Raw genomic sequence first — 25966 nt, forward strand, 5'->3', positions numbered from 1 at the left:
TTCGTGATGGGTTCAGAGCCTGAAAAATGTTATGCAGCAACTACCTTGTATTTAAAGGGAAGTAGCTGTGGATTATTCTCTCTGAAAGGTAGTAGGTGGCATGTTTTGAGGAACAGATTGTATAGCTCTGTTCTAAACTGAAAATGGGAAGAAGTCTGAGATAAATGACTAATATGGGGTAAAAATGAAAGGAGAAGTAAGCCAGTGAGCTTTTTGCTTTTCAAGCTGTACTGAACAGTAATGGTGCTGTTCTACAATTACTGATTCTCAAGATTCCTTCCTGACTTCTGGAGTTCTGGCTGCCTGACTTGTTGCTCTTCACTTGATGCCTACAGGTATAGTTCCTTCTCAGATGGTTTATACCTGCTCCACTGTGCCAGGTCATGATTCAGTAGCTGTAATGACTCTGTGTATCTTTGAGAACTGAAGTTAGCCCTTTCCAGACTAAGAAGGACCACACCAAAGACAAAGTTGTGACGATGGGAGAGAAGAAAATGAGCCTTTTGAGAAAGAAGTTCCAAAATAAACGTGTGTGCTTAGGGCATTCCTTGGTATGAAGCAGCTTTCAAAGATCATCTGGTGCTTGCAGGCCAGCACATTTTCCAAATAAGAGTTTTAAATCTAAAGCAGGCTCACAGATGGTTCTAATGAGCTGGTCTTTGAGATACTGTGACTTGCACAAAAATAGTTTAACTCCTAAGACACATTTTGAGATGGCTCCCAAGCTAAAGCACTTCCAGAATAAGTTTTCATGCATATTTTAATTTCATATACATATTTCTAGTCTCCAAGAAAGGGAGGTTTTTCAGGACCTTTCACTTTATCTACATTACAGTGCAGTGTCACAAAAGCATCCATCAGGAGCATTTTTGCACATTGACTGATGCTTCTTTCTCCAGCACTTTCCAAACCCTACAAACAGTTGGTGTTGAATGAACAGTAATTGAAAAGACAGAGGTTTGCTATGAAAATTTAGTTTTTAAGGTGATACAGTATTGTACCCTAATAAAAGTATTATGTATTACTGATCAGTCTCATGGATCGGACTTCCAACCTAGAGAACAAAATCCAAGATGGAGTTTTTAAGATTAGCTTGACTGATTACATTAGTGTAAATCACAAATTAAGCAATGCATTTAGTAAATTAACCTTGTTTAGGATATATAACAGAAATATCTGTACATGTTTTCTCCAAATCTGTCTCTGTGTGGAATTTGTGCCTGAATTCCCCACAAATTATGTATAAATACAAAACTTAGTGAAAGAAACAAACAGCAGAGGATTTCATTCTGCCCATACTTCTACCTTGTATCATTATTAGCGTCTGTATTTAACAGCTGTAAAAACAGACCTCAGCAGAAGACAGGCACAGGAGGGTTTTGGTCACTTTATGTAGGTGTAAATTGCAATATAAAGTTCAAAAATACTTAATTACTGTGCTGTGATTTGACCAGACTGTCAGCTTCTACAAAAGAAACGCTAGTCATGAAGTATCATGAAATGGTTTATAGCTTTGCAGCACAGCGAATAGTTATTAAATTGTATCGTTTAAATTATTATGTTACAAAATAGCAAAAATTCATTTATCATCTTTTTTAGACATGGTTTGAAATTACAGCATTCTGATTTATATCATCTCAAAACTATGTTCTTTGTGTCACTGAAGGTTTGAAACACATCTGATTTCTTTATTTCATCTTAGGTCTGCCTTATGGATGGGAGGAAGCTTATACAGCAGATGGAATCAAATATTTCATCAAGTGAGTACTTCTGGGGGAAAGTGGGTCAGAGTTGAAGTAAAAGCACATTAAACGTATTTTAAACCTAGAATTAATAGAAAAATGAGTACAATAACAAAAGCTGCCATCTGCTTTATTTGTGTCTTTATTGCCAGTATCACTTGTTCTTTCCTGGGTTTTGTGACTTCATTGCCTAAAGGGTCCTAGAGGGTCAGTCACAAAACCAACTGAAATTCAGTATGCAATGTGTGTCTCAGGCTTTCACATGGTTTTGAAAACCCATCTGCAATGTTGAGAACTTCCCTAGTTCTGTGTTTGACCCTGTAATGGACCCAGGAGGTAAGGAAGAAAAATCTTATCCCCTGAATGGTTTACAAGTACAAAAATCAGGTTTTAAAAATGCCCTTATAGTTTGGGTAAGTGGAAGAATTCTTTTAGATTTTTAGAAGGTACTGCTGTGGTTTCACCTCAGTCTAGTTACTGATAGGTTTTTGTGAGGTCGTATCCTGCTCCATTGTGTGGAATAAGTTGCTCTGTTGCTGCAGGAGGGTGAAGCAACAGGAAAGAAAGCGTTTAGGTACATTTATCAAACAGTCAAGAGTTTTCCAACTGCCATACCATTCATGTAGAAGAAGAGTCATTATCCTCTAGTCTTTACACTTCAGATGATAAATGGAGGTTTACTAACGTGAGTATCACCAAATACTGACATTTCATGGTATCACTGGCTTAAGTAGCTTCTATTCCATTGATCATGCCACTGAAGCTGCACCAGGTGCAAAAGCCTTCTCTCGTATTCTTCATATATACTATTTATTGTTCCCAATTTCTGCCCCATGAAAATGATACCTCCAGTGTCCATAGGGTTTGCTTTCTGTGTTTTCACGGGACAAAGACAAAACCATACTTTTCATAGCGGCTTATTAGAAATACTCATACTAACTAACGTGAATCGCACTGAGAGGTGCTCAGGGTGGACACTGCACCAGGGAGCAGTTGCTGTGCACCCAAAAAAAAACAAATTACAGGAAAATGTTTTGCACCAGGAGCTACCTGGGCCTTTTTGGAGATGTCGCAAACAAATTTCTCAGAGCTCTCCAGAGACTAGAGCAGAGGTGCCATTGATAAGATGTTACAATCACACATCAGCTACAGCACAAAGAAAACCTCCACAAAAGCTTCAAAGGCAGTAATCATTTGGAGATGCAATCATCTGGGGAAAGGAAAAACAAAAAAGCAAAGCACTAAGCTTGGGCCCTTGTTACAAAGCTTTTTTTGGCTTTCCTTAACTGTAAGATTTCGGTAGTGATCACTTTTCTGACAGACTAGAAGAAAAAATGCAGTACAGATATGTTATTTACAAAAACAAGGCGGGGGGAAGTAGTACTTTTTATAACCAAATCCGAACTGTGGTTTATATCCTGCTAATGTCAGCAGGACATAATAATACGCCTGCTAGGTAGAGAATTGAAAGCTTTTTTACAAAGACCTGCTTGATAAAAGCTGTAGGAGTTTGTTGTAAGCTATAGGAAAGATTTCATTTCAATTGTATTCTCTGATGCTGGAGGAAAGATGCATGAAAAAAGGGGTAGTTCCACTGTGTGTTCCAGAAGCTTCTGGAAGTGAATTGAACAAATATGCTGTTGTTTCAGAATATAGTGAAAAATCATTAATATAATAGGGGGGGTTTATTATTCCTTTAAAAGACTGAAATAATTGGTGAAAAATATAACTCATCTCCACTGCACATATATCATGAATCATTGTTGAATTAAGAGCAAGTTATTCTTGCTGCTGAAATTGGCATATGGTTTTATTCTTATAGGTGCCAGGAAGCCCCTGTTTTGCAGGTGGACTTCCACAGTCTCTTCAAAGACAGGAAAGGCAGCAAATCAATTTTTGCAGGCAGATAGAATTACTTTTACCCCAAACTGTTATAAAGTCACGTAAATAGCATTGAAGTTTATGTATGGGCAAGCCAAGAGAGGCAGGGACATTGCTTTTCCTTTATTTCAAACCCACTGCTCTGTTGTCCTCGACTCACCCCGTGGTGCCTCGAGCTGGATGTATTAAAGCAGACATGTTTTTTTCTGCAGAGGTTTCCAAGCACACAGTATATGATACTGCATTCCAGCTCTAATCAAAGGGTGGCTTTTCTTTTCAGACAGATGTAGGTTACTACATGGGATTTATACCAAAATAAATTGTAGGAAAATAACTTAGGAAATGAAAGTGAATTAAAAGCCAATTTCATAGCAATGGAAATAAAAGCAAGAGCAACTATTAAAATGGAGCACTTATTTCCTTGGTCTCCATCTGTTCATACAGGGAGCCATTATAGGACAGTTAGAAAGGTGGATGCTAGATTCTGTTCTGGGTAAAACACTTGCAATACTGTAAGTTTATACCTGTGTAATTGGAAACTGAGATGGAAGATAGTATCATCTAGCAATAATAGCAAATATAATTTAGAGAAGGAATAGAAGAAATCTCATTTTCTTCAAACATCTCGCCTTTTTTTCTGCTGGTTTGGTTACTGTGCTTCTCATATAAATACTTACGTTGGTGACTCAGCAGAAAGCTGGATTTGCTGAAAATGTGCAAGAAATTTCTTCTAAAGTTCTGCATTTGGACACTGACCTATTGCAGATGTGACAGTAAATTCAGATGAACACCACCAGCATCCCAGCTAATGTAGAGGGTGGAACCCTCATTTGTAGATGGCTTGCACGTTACCCCCACTTGCTGAAACGCCAGATTTTAGTTCAATAGGTGACATGAACAGGCTTTTTAAGGAGTTTTTGCGTATCTGATCTTTGCTTGTTAAGGACTCATGAATGTGCCTCCCTCTTGTTAATGTGCTCCTAGCATTTCAAATGATAGTGCCTCAGTTTTCCATCACTGTTACCCACCCTATAAAGTTCTGCATGTCACTCTTTGTGGCAGGCAAGTAAAATCTATCCATTTTAATTGCAGGGAAGGGTATGAAATCACCTTTCGTGACCACTGCCTAAAAAATTCTATTCTGAATGGAGCCACCACGCTGGTGTTAAGTGCTCTTAATGCAGTTCATTAGAATGGAATTAACTGAGCATTGTAATAAGGCATCATGGTAATTAATATTCATTTTAACTATTTCCGTATTTGGCTTTCATCACTCTTTCCTAATTACAGTGTAAGCCAGGCTGCTTGCATGCTTGAAAATTCATACCTCTTACTACACTTTGTAATGTGTATGAAGTCAGCCTGAGAATGTGTATGAAGTCAGCCTGTTAACTGTTTAGAGCAAGGAGCAGCGTTGCCCAAGTCTCTTGTTTCTAACATTGAATGTTAAGAGATTTCAAGGTGAAAATTCTGCCCAACACTGAAAGTACCTTTTTCCATGAGGAACTTTGCTTGAGGTGCATCTTAACAGCTGATCCTTTTCAGTAGGATTTAAGCTAATTGTTTAAATGGGGATTAATGGAATAGTTGATACTTTACAACCCTGGAACTAATACTGTAACCTTCTTGTTCCCTTTGGCTGTGAATTTTCATTCTTTGGTGTTTAGAACAGCCAAAGCCACAGGGTGCTTAAAAGTATTTCGACACTAGTTCACTTCCATGTATACAAACAGATAGAAAAACGTTATAATTCCCTAAGTGTAGCCACAAATAAACTGATCTTACATGCAAATTGTCACTTTTCTTATTACGCAGTTAGGCTGGGAGGCTTTATAGGAGCTGCAGTGGCTCTGTTTAAATCCACAGCAGTTTTACAATATGCTAAGGACAATCAAGTATTATTTTAATTAGTAGTTGCCTTCAGTTCCAACATGCTTTATTGGGCCATCAAGTAGCTGAGTCCATAAATCTGTATGTTATAAATCTAATGCAGTAAACACCCCAGAATGGAATCTTAATGGCACATAAGCTTGAGAGAGCTTGCTGTGAAATTTCCATAAATATCTCTGAAGGGGGTGTAGCAATATGAAGTGCATGAGAAATCAGAGTTTAAAAGAAGCAAACCAGCTGGCTTGTGTTACACACTAAAGTGAAACCCACTTATGTGAATAACTGACATGAATAAAACATTTACATGGCTATATCCTAAGGAGCCGAACAGCTCTCTATACCTACTGGGGAAAGCTGTATTTTGTCCATGCATCTTCACCTCAAGACAATCTTTGAAATCACCTCAGGAAATCATTTCAGTCTCTCAGTAAGGCGTTTTCAATCAACCAGGTTGCTAAGATCAGCCACAAGTGTGAGAAAACTACCTTTTAGACTGCTGGTGTGTCAAACACTCACATGATTCTGTGCTAGGCATTAAGGTCATCTATAGGTTTACCGTGAAATAGCAAACAGTGATGTCAGCCCCTCTGAGTTACATCTGTGTATGCACTGGAAAAGAAGCAAGCTCAAGTGTCTTACTAATATAACAGCAGTTATCAGAAGGACAAAAATTAAGCCAGTAGAATAAAAGGGTGGGATCAGGTTCATTGCTAGTATAACTGTGCTTTCCTGCTGCTCAACTGCATTACTCTGCTGCTGCTGGAGACTAAAGGCTGAATTTGGCCCTAGATATGTTTTAAGATAATCTGGTGTACTTTAATGGAGAGAGCAAACACTTTTATTTTGCCTGTAGCAATACAGTCATTCATACATAGCACCAGATTCGTGCCCCATCAATTAATGTATAATAGAAACATATTAGTGGTGCCTGTTTCCTCACCAACTTACATTTCTCATTTGTAGCGCTGTTTGTATCAGCCGGTTTGGTTAAGAAGAGTTGAGATTCTGACCTCATTTGCTCAGTGACAATTGAATGTATCCTAATGGGGGTTTTGGCAGTCCACTACAGTTCCAAAATCATATAATAAAATCATAGAAAAGTCCAGACTGAAGGGATATTTGGAGGTTATCTGAACTGATGTCTGTTGAAGAGTGCTGTTCAGAGCCCTGTCAAGCCAAGTGTTGGGTATTTCCAGTGAGGGAGATTCTGTCAGCTGTCTGGGCACGCTATTCCAATGTTTAGTTGTTTTCAGTGAAGAATGCCCCAAGCTTTCTGTGCTCTAGGCTGAGCCCTTTTCCCAGTTCCTTCAACATTTCTTCCTGAGCCAAGTTCTCCAACCCTCTCCAACCTTCACTGGATCCTCTCCAATTTTTCCATTGTCTGTCTTGAATTTGGAGGACCAGCGTATTGAAAAGACCCTGCACAATAAGGTAAAAAAACCCATATATCAATATTAATTATTTTATTTATTAGATGATTAAGGCTGTTCTGTTGGTAGGAATGAAATTACTGATTTTCTAATAGAAATTCCTGTCCCAAGTAGTCATTTTATCTGTAGATCCCAGAAGCACAATGGGGCTAATGAGCTCTCATAAAGTATCACCTACATCCAGATGTGTATGATGCACTTACCAGTAAGCTGGGAGGCATTAGGATGGGAAGAGCTTTGTAAGTAAGAGAAAGCCTATCTTGTTCACTTTTAAAGCTAGTCATGTGGCTATTTTTGCCCAGGCTTAGTTCAACACTTTGGTTGTATTCTCTGGCATTAAAAGTCCTCATGGAAGTGATGGAACTGTAGCAATGCAAACAGAAAGTGTATTCTGTCATTGAGCAGATTTTGTGAATCGGTAACTTCTGGGTTTGATTTTCAAATAGGAGAAAGTGTGCAGGCATAACTGCTCTCTAAGTGAAGTATCATGTATGCTAATTGATTAATGGTTATACACTGGTGGTTTAGGATTACAGAGGAACAGTATAAAAAATTATAGCTGGGACACTGTAATTTTTTTACCAGAAACCCATTATAGTCAATCTCTTCCATCCTCCCACTCCGTTCACCTTTAACATACGGCAGCTTTGTATCATGAGACTGGCACCTAAAATTAGGTAGGGCCTTGCTATTCTCCATCCTACTCCTACCCACTCCTTGCATATGTGTACAGTTTGTAAGGACCAGCTGTGAATTTTGCCCCTGTAAACACTGTTCTTCTAGCATTTTAATAGGACTGGGTTCCAACTATTCCACATTAACTGTTGCTTTCCTCAGGAACATGCATCTTAAATTTTCCTGATAGACAAGTAAAAGTTTCCAAGTATTTTAAACTTTTGGGATCTTTTCCCTTAGATGCATTAGGGCCTGTGATGTTTTCTGTCTTACAACAAAGGGGAAATGGTAATAACATGATTAAGACTTTCAGGAGTTTCATATGGAAGCACTGTGTGCTTCAGTGTAACAAAGTAGGCAGTGAAGGTGCCTTCATTGGAAGGTACAGAATTGGGTTCATGTTAAGTAGGAGCCTGAAGTCAATACTTGTGAAACGCAGATAGATAAAAACCGTACATGGCATGTTCTGGCAAATCAAGCTTCCACATTGAAAGCCAACACATCATACTTGCCTTTTATAATACTCTGTTTTGTTTGGTTTTGCTTGGGAAGGAGCCATCATTAATTTTACTGAAAGGTGGGCATTCATGGAAACTGTTTATGATTCTATGACTGAACTAAGAATAGCAAAGCATGTGTGATAGATGAGGAACTTCTGTAGTGTAAACTTCAGTGGTTTAGAACACTAAAGGTATCATCATAAATCAGAGCTTATTTTGCTTACTGCATGCTAAATTGAACAACCAAAGCTGTTCCTTTCTTAATGTTACTCTACACGTTTCTACTGTATTACAAAGGAAGGACCCAAAACCCAACATAGCGAGGTACGTTCAGTTTTGCCTCTGCTGTCCCATTCCATTATGTACTAACATATTACAATATACTAGTTATCTGCAGGTTATCTAAGTAGTGGTTGGAGTTGCCCTTCCTAAAAGTAATCAAGTTCAACAAAGTCCAGATCATGGCAGAGCTGATCTAGAAGTAAACTTCTGTATGTTCTACTCAAGTTTCAGAGTTCAGAGCAGCAAACTAAGCAAAACCGTGATCTGCTAGACTGAACGTGCAATTGAAATCCCTCTGGATTGAATCCAGTACAAGCTCTTGCTCCCAGCCCTCTGTATAGCAGTAGGCAAGTTTGTTACACCAAAATTATCAGTTATCAAAATCATTGTTGTAGGTGTCTCCATCTTAATAACTCTGATGCTCTGTGCGTACAAACGGGTATTTTGAGGCATGGAGTGCTTTATGTTTTCACTGAGTTCAAAGAAAGATCAATTAAGTTGCATCTCTTAAAACTGGAGCTCCTGTCTGAAAGTAGAGGAAAGAGTAGTTACATAGTCACAAAAAAGTTGCAAATATTTAAATAAAACTGGCTCAGGAGTAGCTGTTACTGCTTCTTTTTAATGTAGAATGATCCAAAGCGCTCTGTATCCATCAGCTCAACATCAGTTCAAACACTTTCAGATGTAACTGTATGAATTTGGGTAATCCTGACATTGTTCTTTTTGATTTTTTAATAACTAACTTGAGACATCTCAGAGAACTTCTATTTTCATGAAGTGTTAATGCTTGCCATCTGAAGTACAGGACTTTGCTGTGTCTCATGTCGGTCACCAGGAATAAATATATCCAGAAGTAATAGTCCTCTTCTGAAAAGTGTACCTCCTAGTTGTTCTTTGTTCACAGTCCCTGTAGAGTGAAGAAAGAGTTCTTATTAAAAGACACAGCCATGATTTAGTGCAAGGCATTTTGCTATCTAAAAAATCATGAAGCCTTATAGATAGGCAAGATCCAAATTCCAAATAATTCCTAAGGTTTAGGAATGGTTGATTGCCTGATATTTGTGGTGTAGGGAACTCGGCATCTCTGATTTTCACTGAAATCATTTTGCATGGCTATAAGGAAAATAATCTCAGATGTGAAACTAGGAAACTTGGTGTTGGATTTTATGATAACATGAGCTTGTAATAGAAGAATGTTAAGACCTTAAGCTGCTTTTGGTGGGGCAATCTCTTTTCCTGAGAGGGTGTTTGGTTTTAGTATCAAGAACCAAACTGGAGAAACAGGAAACTGAAGCTAGAAACTGGTGTCTTTCAGCTTCCACAGACACTGCACACTGACCAGGTTCTGCGCTATTATAAGGCAGCTGTTAAAATGTCTTCTGTGAGAAAACACATGAAGCTGAGATTGTTTGTTCACTGTAGAGCTACAGATCCCACTGAAATCAGTGCGATGGGTTTGTTGCCTCTGCTGGGTTATTTTACTCTTAGACTGATGTGACCAAAGGTGTAATTCTTCCCTACTTCTGTGAGCAGGACTGGAAATGTAAAAGCTCAGACTCCCAATTTTCCTTTGTTACGGCAGGATTTGGCACTTGGGAAATAACGCTGGGGAGAGCCATGGGAAGCAGAACAATGCACAGCGGGGTTTTTTCCAGTATGTGCTTCATCTGAAGCATGGGCCTAAGCCATTGCTCTAGCTCTGTTTCACTGTAGTACACGTATAGTTTAAACATAAGCCTTGAGCACGCTCTGATGCATTTGCAAATCAACTGCACCAGATTTTTTATGATCACTTAAAGACACGGGATTAGGAGTAACTGCATACATCAAGCACTTTTAGAATAAGAGCAGATGGCTAATACTGGGGGGAGATAGATTTCAGGTAATGCTTTAAAACTGAAAAGTCTGCATATCCTATCACTCAGACCTTTGGGCATATTCAGCCTTGGCTCAGATCCTGCTGTTATTACTGGTTTTATCTTCAGATTGGGTCATTTGCTTATTGTTGGCAGTTTTTAATGATATAGCACACTGTTTGGCTATATAAATCTTCTTCCTAGTGATTACTGCCTTACAAAATCACTCATATTTTTTCTTAGCAGACAAGAGTTTAATCAGTTTAATCAAGGAATAAATAGCGAGACTGTCTTCTGGGGTTTCATTTTATATCCTTCAATCTTTAATTAATACTCAAGCAAAATCTGTGATCCCCAAGGGAAATACAAGAAACATTTTTGTCGCCTTAGGGGACAGCTCCATGAGGTGACAAGGGATCTCGATTTTATTGCAGACAATAAAAGTTGAGGTCGCTGCGATCTTAGGACCTGCCCAGCAACTCCTATTATATGTGGTATGTTCCTTGTGAAATGCTGTCTTGAAAGAGGGCACAGTCTACAACCAATTTTAACAAAAAGGGGAAGGAAAAAAGAACTTTTCATTTCAGATAATCTGATTTTTGATAAATACAGTGCAAAAACCCTTCCCAAGCTGCCTGTAGGTTCCGTGTCTGGAAACTGCCTTTTCTAAATGCTCTCAGGGCTGATTGATTATACTTGTTTTATTTGTTCTAATTGCTTATCTACTAAATTAAAATCCTTCAGTTACAGTTCAGAACAGGTTATTCCTTGCAGATCCTCACAGCATTTGCTCTTCAAAACAACAGGAGGTTTCTATTGCTTGATTTGGTATCCCCTTACAGCATTTTCAAGGGGGATACCAAACATGGAAGACATCACAACTGGGTTTGCAAGCATGTGATAGCTCTAGAAGCTTACTTCATGGTAAACACTGACATAGAAGAAACAAAAGATTAATAACAGGATCTATTTTTGATGTTATGCTTTCTTATTATGCAATGTTTCAGGCAGTACATAAGGAACATCGATCCGTGGCCCAAGCGACTTACATTAGCAAGTTAGAGAAGTGTGAGTAAAACAGAGATGAAAGAGCCTGGTACTTTCCCAAAGGTGCAAAATTTGGGACAGTGAGTTTTAAAGGAAGAAAAGGATCTTTGCAAAGCAAAAGGCTGTTCCAGGCTCAAAGGGAACAGAAACAGAAAGCCCCAGCAACCAAAGACAAAGGCAGTAATTAAAACAAATCTTGCAAAGCTGTGTGTAGTCCAGCAAACAGCTACACAGGGAGATTCTGTGCAAGAGCAAGCGAGGAAGATGATATAACCTCTAGATGAAGGATTAGGTTTCAGGATCTTCATTCAGTGGCATTGTTCTTTGTTTTCCTGTTGCTCTGGCTCTCATTAGCCTCCAAACCACCACTCTATGGGGGCCTGCATATGAGTGTGTAACAAAGGAACACATATTCTCCCATATTGTTAGTCCTCTAGCAGATGGTATATACTCCTGTCACAGTAACTTCAGAATTTCCCACTGGGATAAACGTGTAAGTCTAAAAACTGAAAATATGGAGTACATTTCTGGATAGTAGAGAGCACGTCCCCTTCCAACCCATTACATCTGCATCTAGCAGTGCTGTTTGCTGCATTTATTTAATGATTATTTCAGTAACAACAGTGAAAGCTCTAAGGGTAAAGCTTTCAGAGTTGTTGGCAGTATGACACTGTGACAATGGCTTTGCAAGGGTTTTCAGATGAGCACAGATCAGTAAAACCTCCCTCAAGCATCAATACTCTAGCTGAGCATTACTGCATTCCAAAGGATAATGAAGTTTGGGAAATATGAAAGTAAGATAAGAAAGATGAAAAGTATAGCAAAATTACTGCTGTGCATGTAAGTTATGGGGTATGTTCATTTAGGGAGGAAAATAGCTACCTTGGAGTTTGTGTTATTTCGTGTGAGCAGAGTCCTGCTTTCACTTTCATCATCAATACTGCTCAAGTTGGTAGAGAAGCAAAGGGTTCATATGAGGCCAGAATTGGGCTTTCTAGGTTCAGATGCAACTAAATCCTGCCTGGTCTCTAATGAGTACTGGTCCCTCATCAGTATGAGAGTTTGACTGATTAATTGTTTAAGTCTGCGTTTTGTCTCCTGAGCAGATGTCAAGCAAATGGGTCTTGCACAAGATTGCTCCTTTTAAAGCCAAGTAACCCTGGTGAACTGGAAAAATTCATCCGGGTGTTATGAATGTCAGCCCCTGTCAAAGGGGGAAAAAACCCCAACTTCAAATATTGCATGATTGCTTTGTAGCTCAGCATCCTGCGCAGTGACCTACAGCAATTCTATTGTCTGCAAGATGTGAATCCCTGTTAGGCTCCAGAGTTTGGCCCTAGTAAAAAAAGCATGTTTTGATGATGCTCAAAGCTAACAAAGGTACAGGCATTTTTCCCATTAGTTTTTCTTTGAATTTATCTTTTCTTAAAAGATCGAGGTTCTTATTTTAAAAGAAAGCATTTTCCTTGCAAAGAAGTAAGAATCAGAAGGAGGTTAATTATAATGGCATTTTAAGTAATTCACTAGCATTTCTTTGCCAAAAAATCCCTGTGTTCTGATGGTTTGTTTTTCCAAGCTCTAAAATTTGTCCTGCAATTTGCTAATGTTAAAAAGATGGAATAAGCTACTGACATATTTCCAGATCAAATGCTTCTGTTTTGTAACAATAAATTTGGCTGCCCTCCGATAGCAATGACTTGTTTGAAAACCTAAAAATCTTTAATTATTGTTAATTGCCCTGAAAATGTAAAATTAGTCTTTTGAACAGGAACCTTTGCAAATGGAAAACATTTTACATCTAGGATTTGTAGTGCTGGCTGTCCAAATATTCCTTTAATACTCAGTTTTATCAATTAAGCAAAACCTAGAGATAGATTTGAGTTCACTTTTTATTGCTGGCCCTCAGACGCGAATCGGAGAGGATGTATTTCTAATACAAGAATGTTCTGCAAACCATTAAATCTGGGATTATCTCCTCGGACTGATTATGTCAAAGCTCTTTAGCCACAGCACTTTTGGAGAGCTAAAAATAAATAGGGGGGTGGGGGAGAGGTTATACATTTATTCTGTACCTAAATAATCTGTGCGTATTGTGTGTGTCTGTCTACAATGTGAGACACGGTATGTGGACTTCAAGTTTATTTATAAGAGTACTTTTCCTAGTGAGGATTTTGGCAACGGGTTTAAAACAAACTGTCCTAGTAGGAGCGTTCATGGGATAAAGTCTAGAGCAAGTTTAAAAGAACCGAGTTCACATCACAAGCATTTAGAGCAGATTGACATTAGAGCAAAATCTGGCCTCGTATTTTGAAAATGGATGAAAATAGTTCTTTTTTAACAGTAATTAACCAATGTTATGCTATCGAATATAGACAATAGTAGCCCTGGTTTCAGTGCCACAAATCTGCACTGTTGAAGAGCTGGATGATTTTTGCACTGAATTTGTATGAGACCAAAATCAAGTTCTGAGAGCGGTTAACAGGAAGTTAGGCATGCTCTCGTGTGCCTCCTGGGCCTGAAGTATGTAGGAGGGAAATCTTGTGAAGAATAAACACTTAACAAAGAATTTTTAGTCAGTTACATTTAAAGACCTGTGGATGCTTTTCCACATAACCCTTCTCCGGTGCAGCTTCTCCCATTTCACAGGATTGATACATGCTCATAAGCAAAGAGAGCTAAGGCTGTAAGTACACAGCAGGTCATGCTACGTGGGGAAGCCAAATGGGAAAAAATAGAATTTACAAATCATTTTGTTCTTATTTAAATTCAGCAATGGATTGCTGAGAAATGGCTCGATAAAGGCAAGCAATATAAACACTTAAAATAGTACTGCAGGCAATAAATCTTGCATTGGCAGAGCTGGAATGGATGGAATCCAGTTTATTCAGCTCCCGTGATTTCACAGGTATTGGAAGGAGCTCTGTGTTGTTATGCCGATAAATGAAATCACATGCCGGGACTTCAGTTTAGAGTGCTATCTTCTGTATTAAGCCATATTGAGTACATTGTTTAATTTAAAATATATGGCATTTCCTGGTATTATAGAAAACATTGCAGAAAAATACAGCAAAGATATTTTCCTTTGTGTATTTACAAATACAAATATATTCATAATATATATAATATATATGAATGTTTCCCTGTGTTGTGGGATAATGGAATCATGTTCCTGATTAGACTGATGTTATTCACAAATCTCATAAAACACTGTAAAAAGGAGTCTTCGTATCCTTCATTGCTGGCTGTTGTTCGGCTTTCTAAAGGTAAACGTTGGAGACTTTGGGAAAGTTGCTTTCATTGCTAGGAAAAAATGGTACATTCGCTTTGTTAGAATGAAGTGATTCCTGTTCTTGAGAATGGTCAGTATGTGCTGCATTGTACTTTCTATAGCTACAGGTTGCTCTTACTTCTGTGAAACTGATGTCTGCAGCTCTGATAAGGTGATGCATGTTTTTGTAGTATGAGGGAATGGAGTCCATCCAGTGCTGCTCTGACCAAAAAAAGCACTTATGAATTTTTTCTACACAAAACTGGAGCTTTTGTGTTTGGTTTTATTTAAGGATAAGAAGTGAGGATATGGCCTTTATCTGCCACATTTTGTTTACCCTGCTTGGTCCTTGCTTAGGCGTTGCTTAAATTGAAGTAGTGGCTTAACTGAAAAATTACCAGTTCCAAGATAGGTCTGTTCATCAGCTGGAGATGTGATTTATGTTAGCATCGTACCTACCTCTTGTGAACAGTATTGTTGTCCTCATTATATCCAGCTTAAGCTCAGTATACTGAAATGAAAGGTGTGAATACAAGGTCAGATCATAGCATGATCATGTTGACTGGAATAGCGATTCCCATACCCATAACATTGACTCAGTTTCCTCCTTTAACCATATCCATTTCCATAATCGGATATTCAAGTGAGCATTCCTGAAGGCAAAGACAAAATCTGTTTTCACTTAAAAAGGTAAATCTAGAGTAGTTCCGTCATGGCACTTCATGTTTAATTAAACCAGTGCACCTCAAAGGTGAGGATAGGCATGGGCTTTAGGTGACTCTATGTCAGAAGTTGTGAGAAGAGCTCTTTGTCTTTTATGGTGTATATTATATGTACAATATTTTTCTGCTAGTTCTTGAACTTATATTACAAAATTCATCTTTGCACTGACTTGACTATGAAAACTGTGAATTTATTAGCAAGATTTTTTTTTAAGCGAAAAGAAGCTATTTCCTTTATCAAGAACACATTATTCCAGAAGGGAGAAGAGGCTGTGTCTTGCCCACACACAGTATGGCTAGTGTGCATACTACCAACCATAAGGTGTGCAATGTTCTCACCCACAAACAGTAAGCACATTCCATTTATCTGTCCTTACTGAGCCTTGGTCAGCTTCTTGCCATTCATACAGAAGTTTACCAAAAACTATAAAGCAGCTTAAACTGCATGTCAAATGTGGGCTTTAAGTCTTAAGAAGTACCACTGACTCGCTTTTCTTACATGTGTAAAGACTCTGGAAGCACATCCAGAGTCTGGTCTAGGGGATGTGAAACGAATATTGTTCTTTTCATTTAGTCATCAGCCTGTTTCTGCAAGAGGAAGGACTTAATGATGCTAGAGTATTAGTTTATGTTCTAACAAATTGAGTATATTTCTATGATGTGATTCCACATTTGGTCAACTTCCTCTTGACCACTATGCCTCAGGCTTTATCTTGTGTGATGGCAATGTTAATACCTATGTCAATACCTGGAGTTTTGTAAGTCTTTGCTAGTCTGGGCTGTACAGTGTTGCTGGGTTCATTGTCTACAGCTCCATTATCAGGAAGTATCTCCAGTCTGTATTAGGAGTCTCTTACAAAAGCATTGTCTCTAATGTACTGGGGAATGGGACCTTTGTCCAGTTTCTAGCACCCAGAAGACTCCATGTCTTGTTTGTAGAAATCTCATAGTTAACAAGAAAAAGAGGATTCTGTATTTGAAAGTGTTGTAATCACCATGACAACTCCAGGCTCCATCTTGTATTTCTTGCTTTGAAATTGGTAAACCTCTTTTGGGTTGCTGATAGCATTTCTTGTTTCTTTTTAGCCACGTGACACAGACAACATCATGGATCCATCCTGTAACAAGCGCGCTAAGCTTGCTTTGCTCTGAGGATGACGATGATGGAATAAGAGAGCTTCCCAGGTCCAAGAGCTGAGGACATCTGTCGACATTGTTGCAGTTTGTGTAGTTTCAGTACACTAGTGAGAAGATGCACACTTTTTGCATACTTTCTAGCCTAATGTAATAGTACTTGATGATGTTTTTCCCTTTCAAGTCAGAGGAAGTTTTGCCATTTTTTAGGTGGGTTTATTGATGGGTGCTACAGAAGATGCAGGCACTGCAGAAGTCTCCCTTCAGTCCTTAATCTGTTACTGTTCAGTGTCTAGGGACCAGTCTTATCTGGGAGCCCAGTCCAGGCTTTTCAAGACCTCTCTGTTGGCCTAACTCCCCTGACCTGAAGTGTAATTTTCACAGCTTTGACCAGCATGAGAGTTAAGATGGGACCATTGGTTGTAATTTCACATGCTGGATTCCGGCATGGTTGACTGAAAGCTGCCAGGTGAGGTGTGGTGGGTTTTTGTTAACCAGTGCTAAGTGAATGTAATGTAGATACCTTTTCTTCAGCTACTGAAAATCTTTATTTTTATGGAAGAAACTTGTGAATAAGCTTTGCTAATAGAAATTCAGCAATTTATTACAAGTATTGGAGCCCTGATGACTTTTAAGACAAATACTTTTGAAGATTGGTGGTAGGGCTTTAGAAAAATGAGTCTTTGATAAGTTGTCAAGTGAAAAGAAACAGTTTGGTAAAGGACATCATACTCTGTCAACAATGTGAGGCAAGAATGAGAATTATTCTACTTTTGTACTCTGCTAAACCGGTACATACATGCATCAAATACTTCAGTGGAAGCTGTGAAGTTTCAAGTACAATGAAACCTGTGAAACCACCTCCAGGATCAGCAGAAATCAGTCACCTCCTCAAAGTTGGTCTTTAAGTAGAACAAAATCATTTTTTACTCACTGGTGATGTTTTAAAGAGGATAAAGAGCATGCCAGGAGGTGCTGGTGCAAGCTAATGAGCAGGTTTCACTGCACCTTGATAGCACAGGGTATTTTAAATCTCATTATTCACAGCACAATGTATGATGTCAGCTCTCTGAAATATATGGTTTTATGCTGTGTTTCTCTGGAGGCTCTTTACATATGTGTGTATGGATATAATATGGTAGGTGTTGATTAATGAATGGAAGACAGATCTGAAACTCTGCAGAATTTTCTCATCATACTGATGAGTACATCAAAGGAGAGCTCTATCTCTGATCTTCAGCCTGAGATGGATAATGGGATCGTATCAGTGTGAGGGAGGACAGGCTGCAATCTGCCACTCTTAAGGACTTGAGACCCCCCCTGGAAAGGTTCAGGCTCGCTCCTGCACTCCAGGTCACTGTGCTGGCCAATACAAAGGGATGGGGCTGTGCAGTCACAGTTTTTGAGGTCTGTCTTCAGCAGGTGTAGCGCTGGATTTAAGTCCTTTTTCTCTGAGGAATAGGTAGAAAGCCCTGACTTATTTGCAGTTCTGGTGCCTATGTCCGCTCTCTGTCCTTACCATTACCGAGCTGTGCCAAGTCAGGCACACTGTAGCTGTTGATCCTTTGGAATCAAAAAGAATAAACCTTCTGGTTTTAAATCCAAGTCAAGTCTTTTCTTTGAATGGCAGTGCAGTGATTTGGCCTGTGAGCTGTAGAGCACATCCCCAAATGTTCTTCCCAGAGGAACAAAGTGCAGCTCATGAACGAGTTTTTTGCAGGCTTTGCTGGAAGTGGATGTCAGGATATATTGAATAAGCAACCAGGAAAAATCTGTTTTGTACTTTTAACTAGGTCAGAACCAAATTATCCATGAATCTACACAGGTGGTGTGGATTAGGAAGAAGAGCTTGCTCAGCAGACCTAGAGTAACCTGTATTTCTAAGAAAACTCCTCATAGCAATAACACATAAATGCTTTAGCCGTATTTTGCTCCAGTGGCTCCTACGTGCTTCACAGAACGCAATGTGAAGGGACAGAGCACGTGCTCCAGTTTCAGGGTTGGACACTCTAGAAGCATTTTTATTTAAATCCCTCTTCTGAAAATGGCAGACTCATCACCCATAGAGGATATTTAAGGTTTGGAATTCCTTGTGATATTTGCTGTAGCTGTAGTAGTTTGGATGCTTTATGACAGGCACTTTGAATTCATACATCCATGATATCCAGACTGCATATAGATTCCAGTTTTCCAGTTCTGTTTGAGAGGCTTGAATCTCCACTTGACCCTCACAGCCTGGATTTATTCCGCTAGTGGCTTTGTGACAACTAGCTGGGTGCTTCAAACAGAAGAAGCTCTTTGGAGACAGAGGTTATGGATCAGGCAGGCTGCATGAGCAGAGACTTTACAGAGAGAGATTCAAAGCACTCCTTATGCTGGGTGAGCTGGAGGAGGACAGCTATGCCCATTGCGCTTGCCCTTCCCGGGGAGCTGGTGGTGATCTCTGGCTCGGAGCGCGCAGTGCTCAGCCTGCTGTGCACGAGAGGGGGAGAAACCGAGACACGGCGCTGGCGCGCTGCCTGCTCTGCCTGCTGCCTCCACCCACAGAGAGAAACCTGGAGACGATTCCTCCCTCTCCCTCATAAATTTGCCTAGAAATTAAAGACGTTAGAAACAGATCTCGGCTTCTATCTGGCTTCTCCTCCAGTGAGCAATTACCTCTTCAGATAATCCACTAATTCAGATTCTCCGTTATTGAGACTACATTTTCATACCTACAATCTCCAAATGTTCCAGCCTATTTTTGTACGCCGGCATACTTGTTTCCTAGGTTATTTCTCCCTTAGCTCCCCTTGTCTCTTCCTTTCTGTGAAATAGTTTGTGGAATTATTTTGATTCAGATGAACTGTGTATACTGAGACAATGGTTCTAGGATAACTTAGGAATTGCAAAGAGCAGTTGTCAAAATATACAACCCTATAAACAATGACTCTCTATTTTTATTCCAGAAGAATAAAAAAATAAGTGGAAAAGAAATGAAAGTGCACGTTATATCCTTTAAAATAATGAAACTGCAGCTAATAACGGCCACAGGGCCATAAATTGTTCTTGTACCTCTATTTATTTTCTATTTAAAGGTGACATTGTGATAAATACTGTTCTGCTACACACTGGTGTTAATCTTTACCTGAATACTTGCACCACACTGCCCTTTGAATACTGCAGATATCCAGTAAATTTTAAATGGCACATTCTCCCATCAGGCAAATAGCTTCACACAAATAATACCTAGGCAAGCGTATCAGATACACGGCTTCACAGGTGCTAAATAACTTCCTTGTAGCACTACTCAGTGCCTCAGTAGATTAGATGATCCTTTCGTCCACACCATCAGATAAATACAAGTACACATACATGAGTGGCCATTCCATAACCATGGCTTAAATACTCACAGAGTAGCCAGGCGCATATGTGCTGGCCAGTGCACAGCCACAGTGCCCTGCAGTGCCTGCACTGTGCTTTTCTACAGTGAAGTCTATAGAAAAGATACTGCTCTTAGGTAAATATAGACAAAAATCTCTATATTTCTATGATCAGTCAGGGTGGAGGGATAACACACCAACAGCTGCTATTTGCACATTTAGTGCATAGCAAGGACCACCTTGGATGCAACCTTAGAGCACTAAACCTGCTCTGACACCTTGGGGGCTCACATGGGTTTGTGGCAGTGCCAGGCTCTGTACAGTGAATTTCACTGTCATTCTCAACTAGTGTTACTCTCAAAGGATGATCCCCCTCGGCCTTTGCCTTGAAATCCCTGTTTAATAGCATCCCCTTTAAAACCGTAACTGATGCAGACTGCAGTTCCTTTGTCCTCAAAAACATCGGTGGTAGAAGTCTCTTGTGTACAGATTTCAGTGGTGGAAGGTACTTTATTCTCATGTAATTACAGTACAAATCACTTCTTTCCTTTATGCTTACTTTGTAGAGCTGTTGTAGGCATGCCATGGGACAGAACTCCCAATGGTTGGCCAAGGAGAGAGAGAACAAACCCCACTTTTCCTGCTCTAACAAAATCTTTCAGAATTACCGAAATCCAACTTATAAAGGAAGATAAAAATCAAACCTGGCTTGTTACAGTTCCTGCGCAGGTCTCTGTGGAGCCTCACCTACTTTATTTACACTCCCTACAGTTGTAGTTTATAGAACAAAAGCTAATGGTATGCTAGCTAGGAATCAGTTGGAAGCTTTAGCCTCTACTGTAAATTAAGGAATGAGGAATTACTTACACTAAAACGAGAAATACAGTAAAACAGGGGCAATTCCCATAACTCATCAGTTTAGCTGGTTTAGTTCAGAAAACATTTGCTTTGTGCACTCTTACCTGGTGGGTGGCCTCCTCTGCTCCTCGGAGGAAGTGGAAGTGGCATTACCTCGAGCACCCACTGCTGGAGAGCACAGTTCCATGTGTGTTTGGCTGTGGAAGATAAACCTCAAAAGCCAGATACAGGCTCAGTCAAGGAAGCGTTTCACTCGGGTTCATCTATCCCATGTAACCTTTACCATCTATTTAAACACTTCTCGTGACTGGCTGCTTTATGAACCTGAAGCAGACGGGTTGGTTCATCTCTTTCAGTCTGTTTCTGACGGGCAGGAGGGTGTTCATCGGCATTGAGCTAAGGCAGGGAAATCCTTTAAGACAAATGTGTGTGTGGAACAGGCCAGGCTGTGCCTAGTGGGAAAGGCCCTCCTGAAGCTCAAGGAACGCTGTTGACTTGGGCTGTGAAATCTTGATTTTTCAAGGAGCTGGTGGGATTCCTAACACTCGGCTCAAGAAACTGAGTCAGAAACATGAATGGTTACCAAACCAAGCACCAGAATTCACTGGTCTTCTGGCAAGTGTTGCTCTGGGTGACTTCTGTATGGCTCTGCCTTCAGTAGCAAATCTTGAGGCCAGCTCAGGAGCTGCTGTTCGCTTCTGTGCTCAGGTACCATCCGTAACCCTTGATCCAAGGAGCATCAGCTTGAGCTTCATCTGTGGCAAACAAGCACAGCCCAGCAGCTCATACAGTCACCTGTACCCGCTTTGCAAAGATGTTTAGCAGCTTAAACATGCTGATGGAGTTAATAGGAATTAGGCACCTAACCTACTTAGATGCTGCTATAAATGCTGCTAGGCATGTTTAGGTACCTAAATACCTTAGCAAATCTTTCCCCTTACTGCTTGCAGTGATAGAATACCAAAAATCAAATAGTAAGGAACAAAGCCTAACCTTTGTCCTCTGTAACCAGCTTTGCCTTTCCCTGGGTGTTGTTTTCATGTAAAACTAAAAATACCAGCCATCCCACAGGTTGTACCAGCCAGATCCTGTTCATATTTTTGATGGCTTGATTATTTACTGCTCATTCTGGATTTTTTCCCCCAAACAATGGCTGATGTTGCCATGGATTTAATAGGTTGATGTTTCGTAACAGCCTTTTAAGAGAAGTTATTTTATTACAAGATAATGGTATGGAATTCTCTTCCCACAAAGCTGCAGTGAGTTTTGTATCATCCATTAAGTGATAAAAAAAAAATGGAATGTGCCAGAATTTCTTACAAATCAAGCCTCATGTCTCCAGATATGAGGATGGGAAGTTGAAATTTCATACCCACTACTGATTCTGTCCCCATGGTACAGTATCAAAGTCAAACCCAAACTAGTTAAAGCTGTTCATTTAAAGAGAGTCAATGAAAAAAACCCTTTATCCCTCCTGCTCCCACTTACAGGTGGTTAGTCTGTCCCCTGCAGATTCTGTCCCTGAAGCCATAAGGCCATGTTTGATCTGATGTATATGGCACAGATCTCCATTCACAATTTCAAGCATTAGCTGAGCTTAAATATGTGTAGAGTTAACTACTGTCTAAGGATATTTTCTTGCATTAGAGCATATACATCAGCTAGGTTCAGCTATTTTCAGCATCATGGGAAGGATGATGATCATTTAGTAGTTACAGTGGTGCTCAAGACTCATAGAATTCAACATCTTTTCTAAAGCATAGATAAGCTACGTTCTTCAAGTTATGAAGGATATTGAGGAACATATAGAGTTACTGAACTGCAACTATATGATGCTATTAAGCAGTCAATATTTCGCTATGTTCCGATTATTACTATTGTCAAGAACAATCCTTTCTCTTGTCCATGAAAAGAACTCATTAAAACATAGCAATAAAATGGAAAAATAAACTGAAATATGTTCGTGGTCTAAAATGAAAATATAACAATAACAGTGATTTGGAAAGAGAAAGGATCTTAGGAAAGGCAAAGCTTCTAATCTTTTCATTTTTACTCCAAAGGCTGGTAATTCATCACTGTTCCTTTCCAACCCCAATGGCCTGAGAAACCCAAGAGCCCTGAGCTCTCCAGGGATGGTGAAGCTGTCACCCCCCAAGCAGCAGCCTGAACTCTGTTTTTTAATCTCCAGTCTCTGCCACTTGGGATCCTAATGTTAGATACTGTAATTAGTCACCATGGGGGTTACACGTTCCAAGTCAAAGACAACTGTACATAATTGATGTTATGGCAGGAGCAGGAGCACAGAGGCCCATTAAGAAAGCTGCCTGTAACGCTCAGATCGCATTATTCCCTCAAATTAAATACAAAAGTGTTGTAAGTAATGAAGATGCAGAGGAACAGGAAATAGGATGCCAACAGTGCTGAACTGTGTCTTGGTGTGTGGCTATTTGCAAGATGCAACCAAAAGGAATCATTTTGTTATTAGGGGAAATGTGTAAATGCAATTAATCTCATTCATTTCCCAACTTTGGGAATGTAGTAGAGACATTTGAGCTTAAACTCTCTACATATGTGCTTAACCCATTTAGATTTTAGATGCTGAAGTAGCCTGTAATATAGACTCTGGTACTCCAGTAACCATGTAGAGTCTCTTCTTGCCCTACCTGGTTCTTATCACTCCCCTAGAGAGAAGTGGGTCTCAGCTGCCCTTTCCCTGCCGTCTGCCATGTTTCCAAGGGGAATCCTGCAGCTCTGACAGTTCCCAAGCCGGTGAATCGAGTCTGCAGTAATCCCAAATACCTGAGATAAGAAGCACGGCTCTGGCGTGGAGACTGAAGGCTTTAAGAGCAGGGAAGGGCAGGGAGTCAGATGGATGTACGTGCCTTATGTCACGTGTCCCTGCCAGGGCTGGAGCCTAATTGGATTTCACAAATGGGACTTCAGCGTCTCTTGATCACAAAACCAAGTTAAACCTCACGGAGTTTCAAATAAATCCCTACCTCAAAGTTTGCCTCAACACGAACTTCGGGAGAGAACATTTCAGCTTCTCCTCTGCCCCAGAACGGGGGTAAAATGAAAACTTCCATCCAAAAACTACTGCTTTAAAACAAATAAGAGGAGAAGCGCAGCGCAAGCAGCAGGATCTGCTGAATTCCTGGGTGCACTGAATGAAATCAGTCATGTGATGATGATGGGATTTTCTAGAACACCTTTTAGGCATGCAATTTCTGTATTAAATGTATTCAGACACCCCTAGAACAGCTGTTTCTGCTGTAAGATGGGAATAACAGCCACTTTCCACAGTGCATTGACAGCTACAGATAAAAGCTTGGTAATTGCTAGTAGTGACTACTGCCTACCAAGAGATTTTCTTGCAAGTTAACCTGCCAAGATGTTTAGGACTATTGCACATCTGGATGCAGATTCTGGTTTAGAACCTCAGCTGTGACAGCCCTGTGCCAGTGACACAGTTTTGAAGTGGGGGACATGTCAGAATTACAGACAACAGTGGGATTCAAACAGATTCAAGCCTCTTGAAGCCAGATCACAAGCAGGCTGATGTCTGGAGTCGAGGCAGGAGAGGGAGCAGAGCTCTCCCACCGAGGCTTCCTGTTCCCTCTGATTTTGCTCTTGATGTGACCTAAAAGCAGCCTGCGCTGCTTCAGCACATGGTGCAATGGGCTGCTCTGCCTCCCTTCGGGGAGACACTGAGACTATAGCTAAAGCACTGGGTAGCCCAGAATGAGAGGAGCCAATTACAGCTAATGCCTGGGAAGATCCACAGCTCTGCAGCAACAAGGGTCCTAGCTGCTTTTCATCTAGCTCCCTCTTTCCCTATGTTTATTCATGAGCCGGGGTGCAGGGAAGATGAAAAGGCTGCCAGCAGACTTCTCCCTGGAGTCCCCACTTGAAATGGTACCACATTTCCAGGGAAGCCTCGCCTGTCTTCAGAACAAGGCTGGTGCTCACAGGAATGCCGTAGTTCCTCTGTAGCTCTCAAGGCAAGCAAACATTGCCCTTATTGTCCAAACACCAAGGCACGAGGAGAAGTCATGAATTCTAACTTAATCTGGTAGGGATGCTAGAGTGAAATACTACCACTCTTGGAAACCCAGTGGCAGTATTGTGATGGGTTTGCCTGGTGCCAGGCTGTTCTTCTGGTAGTGAATACATGAACAGCTGTAAAACAGTACCTAAACCCAAGGAAAAAGGAAACATGGATTGCTTTCACACAGGGCTCCAGCAGAGCAAACTTCTGCTACAGACAACCTCACTGACATCTTCGTTTTCAATCGGGAATGGCAGGTACGGGAGGAGAAAAATACCCCATGTCTGAATGGATGGAAAGTAACTCTAGGGTGGCACCAGCTCGGAAGAGCTCCTGGTTTCCTCAGTCACCACTCACTCCATGAGCAGGGATGGCCAGGAAAGGGCTGTCAGGGCACTTGGTTCTCAGTATGCAACATCCTCTGTGAAGGAACAGCAGTTACTCCCCTGAAGCACCTGCAACCTGGAAAAAAAAGCTAAATCGGGCTGATTTTTTTTTATTTCGAGGGGAATTCTTATGAATATTGACAGGAAATCCCATCTCCTGTTATCTATTATAGAACTGAAAAGCTTGCAATCATTTTCTTTCTCGGTTGATTTGCAGTCTCATTAGCACTGTCTGTGCTGATGCCTTATCATAAGGGTGCCTCCGAGAGCTGAAACGTGTATTCCCTACATGAACCAGAAGCACAACATCTTGTGTCTGTAACTGCAATGTGTAAATCCTCTCGCTCATGCATATTTTTGTTACAATACACAAACACCTTCACATAACAGCAAATCCTATATTTATAATAGAGCCAGCATCACCTCTCCAGAGAGGACATTTTCATGGACCACAACTGGCCCTTTTCTGACCCTTATGCCAGAAATACAGTGTTTGCACAGATTTCTTTGATTTTAGGAACCAGTCCCTGTGGCTCAGGTACAGCACCTGACAAATTCCAACAGCCTAGTGAGAGCGAATTGTTCTAGCAGAGATTACTCATGAGCTACTAATCTTAGCATAATAAAGCCTTTGACTGACTTCCAAAGGACCTCAGTGCAACTCGTAAGTAAACTAGTTTCACCTAGTAGTAATCCAGAGTAATCAGAGAGTTCTCTCGCAGCACAGCATCTTGCAGAGGTGCCCTGTCCGAGCCAGACTGGACCTGCAGCATGCCGAGTGCCTTTATCAGGCTGAGGATGGTTCAGCTCTCAACAACCATTCAGCACCCGGTAGGATCACACCCTAACTGGGATTTAAGCAGTTCAGGTTTCTCATGGTGAGAA

At 40.3% G+C, this 25966-nt stretch overlaps 1 protein-coding gene across 9 annotated transcripts in view; it reads left to right on the forward strand.

The window, feature by feature from the left end:
* The window catches only part of STXBP4 (syntaxin binding protein 4), a 71053-nt gene extending 51645 nt beyond the window's left edge, over positions 1-19408 (forward strand). For all 9 annotated transcript variants that reach the window (XM_065693949.1, XM_065693943.1, XM_065693948.1 and 6 more), the window contains 2 exons: positions 1703-1760; positions 16380-19408. In XM_065693949.1, coding sequence (XP_065550021.1) covers positions 1703-1760; positions 16380-16491 — 170 coding nt within the window. In that variant the 3' untranslated portion in view covers positions 16492-19408. The remainder of the gene's footprint in view (positions 1-1702; positions 1761-16379) is intronic.
* The last annotated feature ends 6558 nt before the right edge of the window (positions 19409-25966 follow it).

This window comes from Lathamus discolor, chromosome 13, assembly GCF_037157495.1.
Source record: "Lathamus discolor isolate bLatDis1 chromosome 13, bLatDis1.hap1, whole genome shotgun sequence".
NCBI lineage: Eukaryota > Metazoa > Chordata > Aves > Psittaciformes > Psittacidae > Lathamus > Lathamus discolor.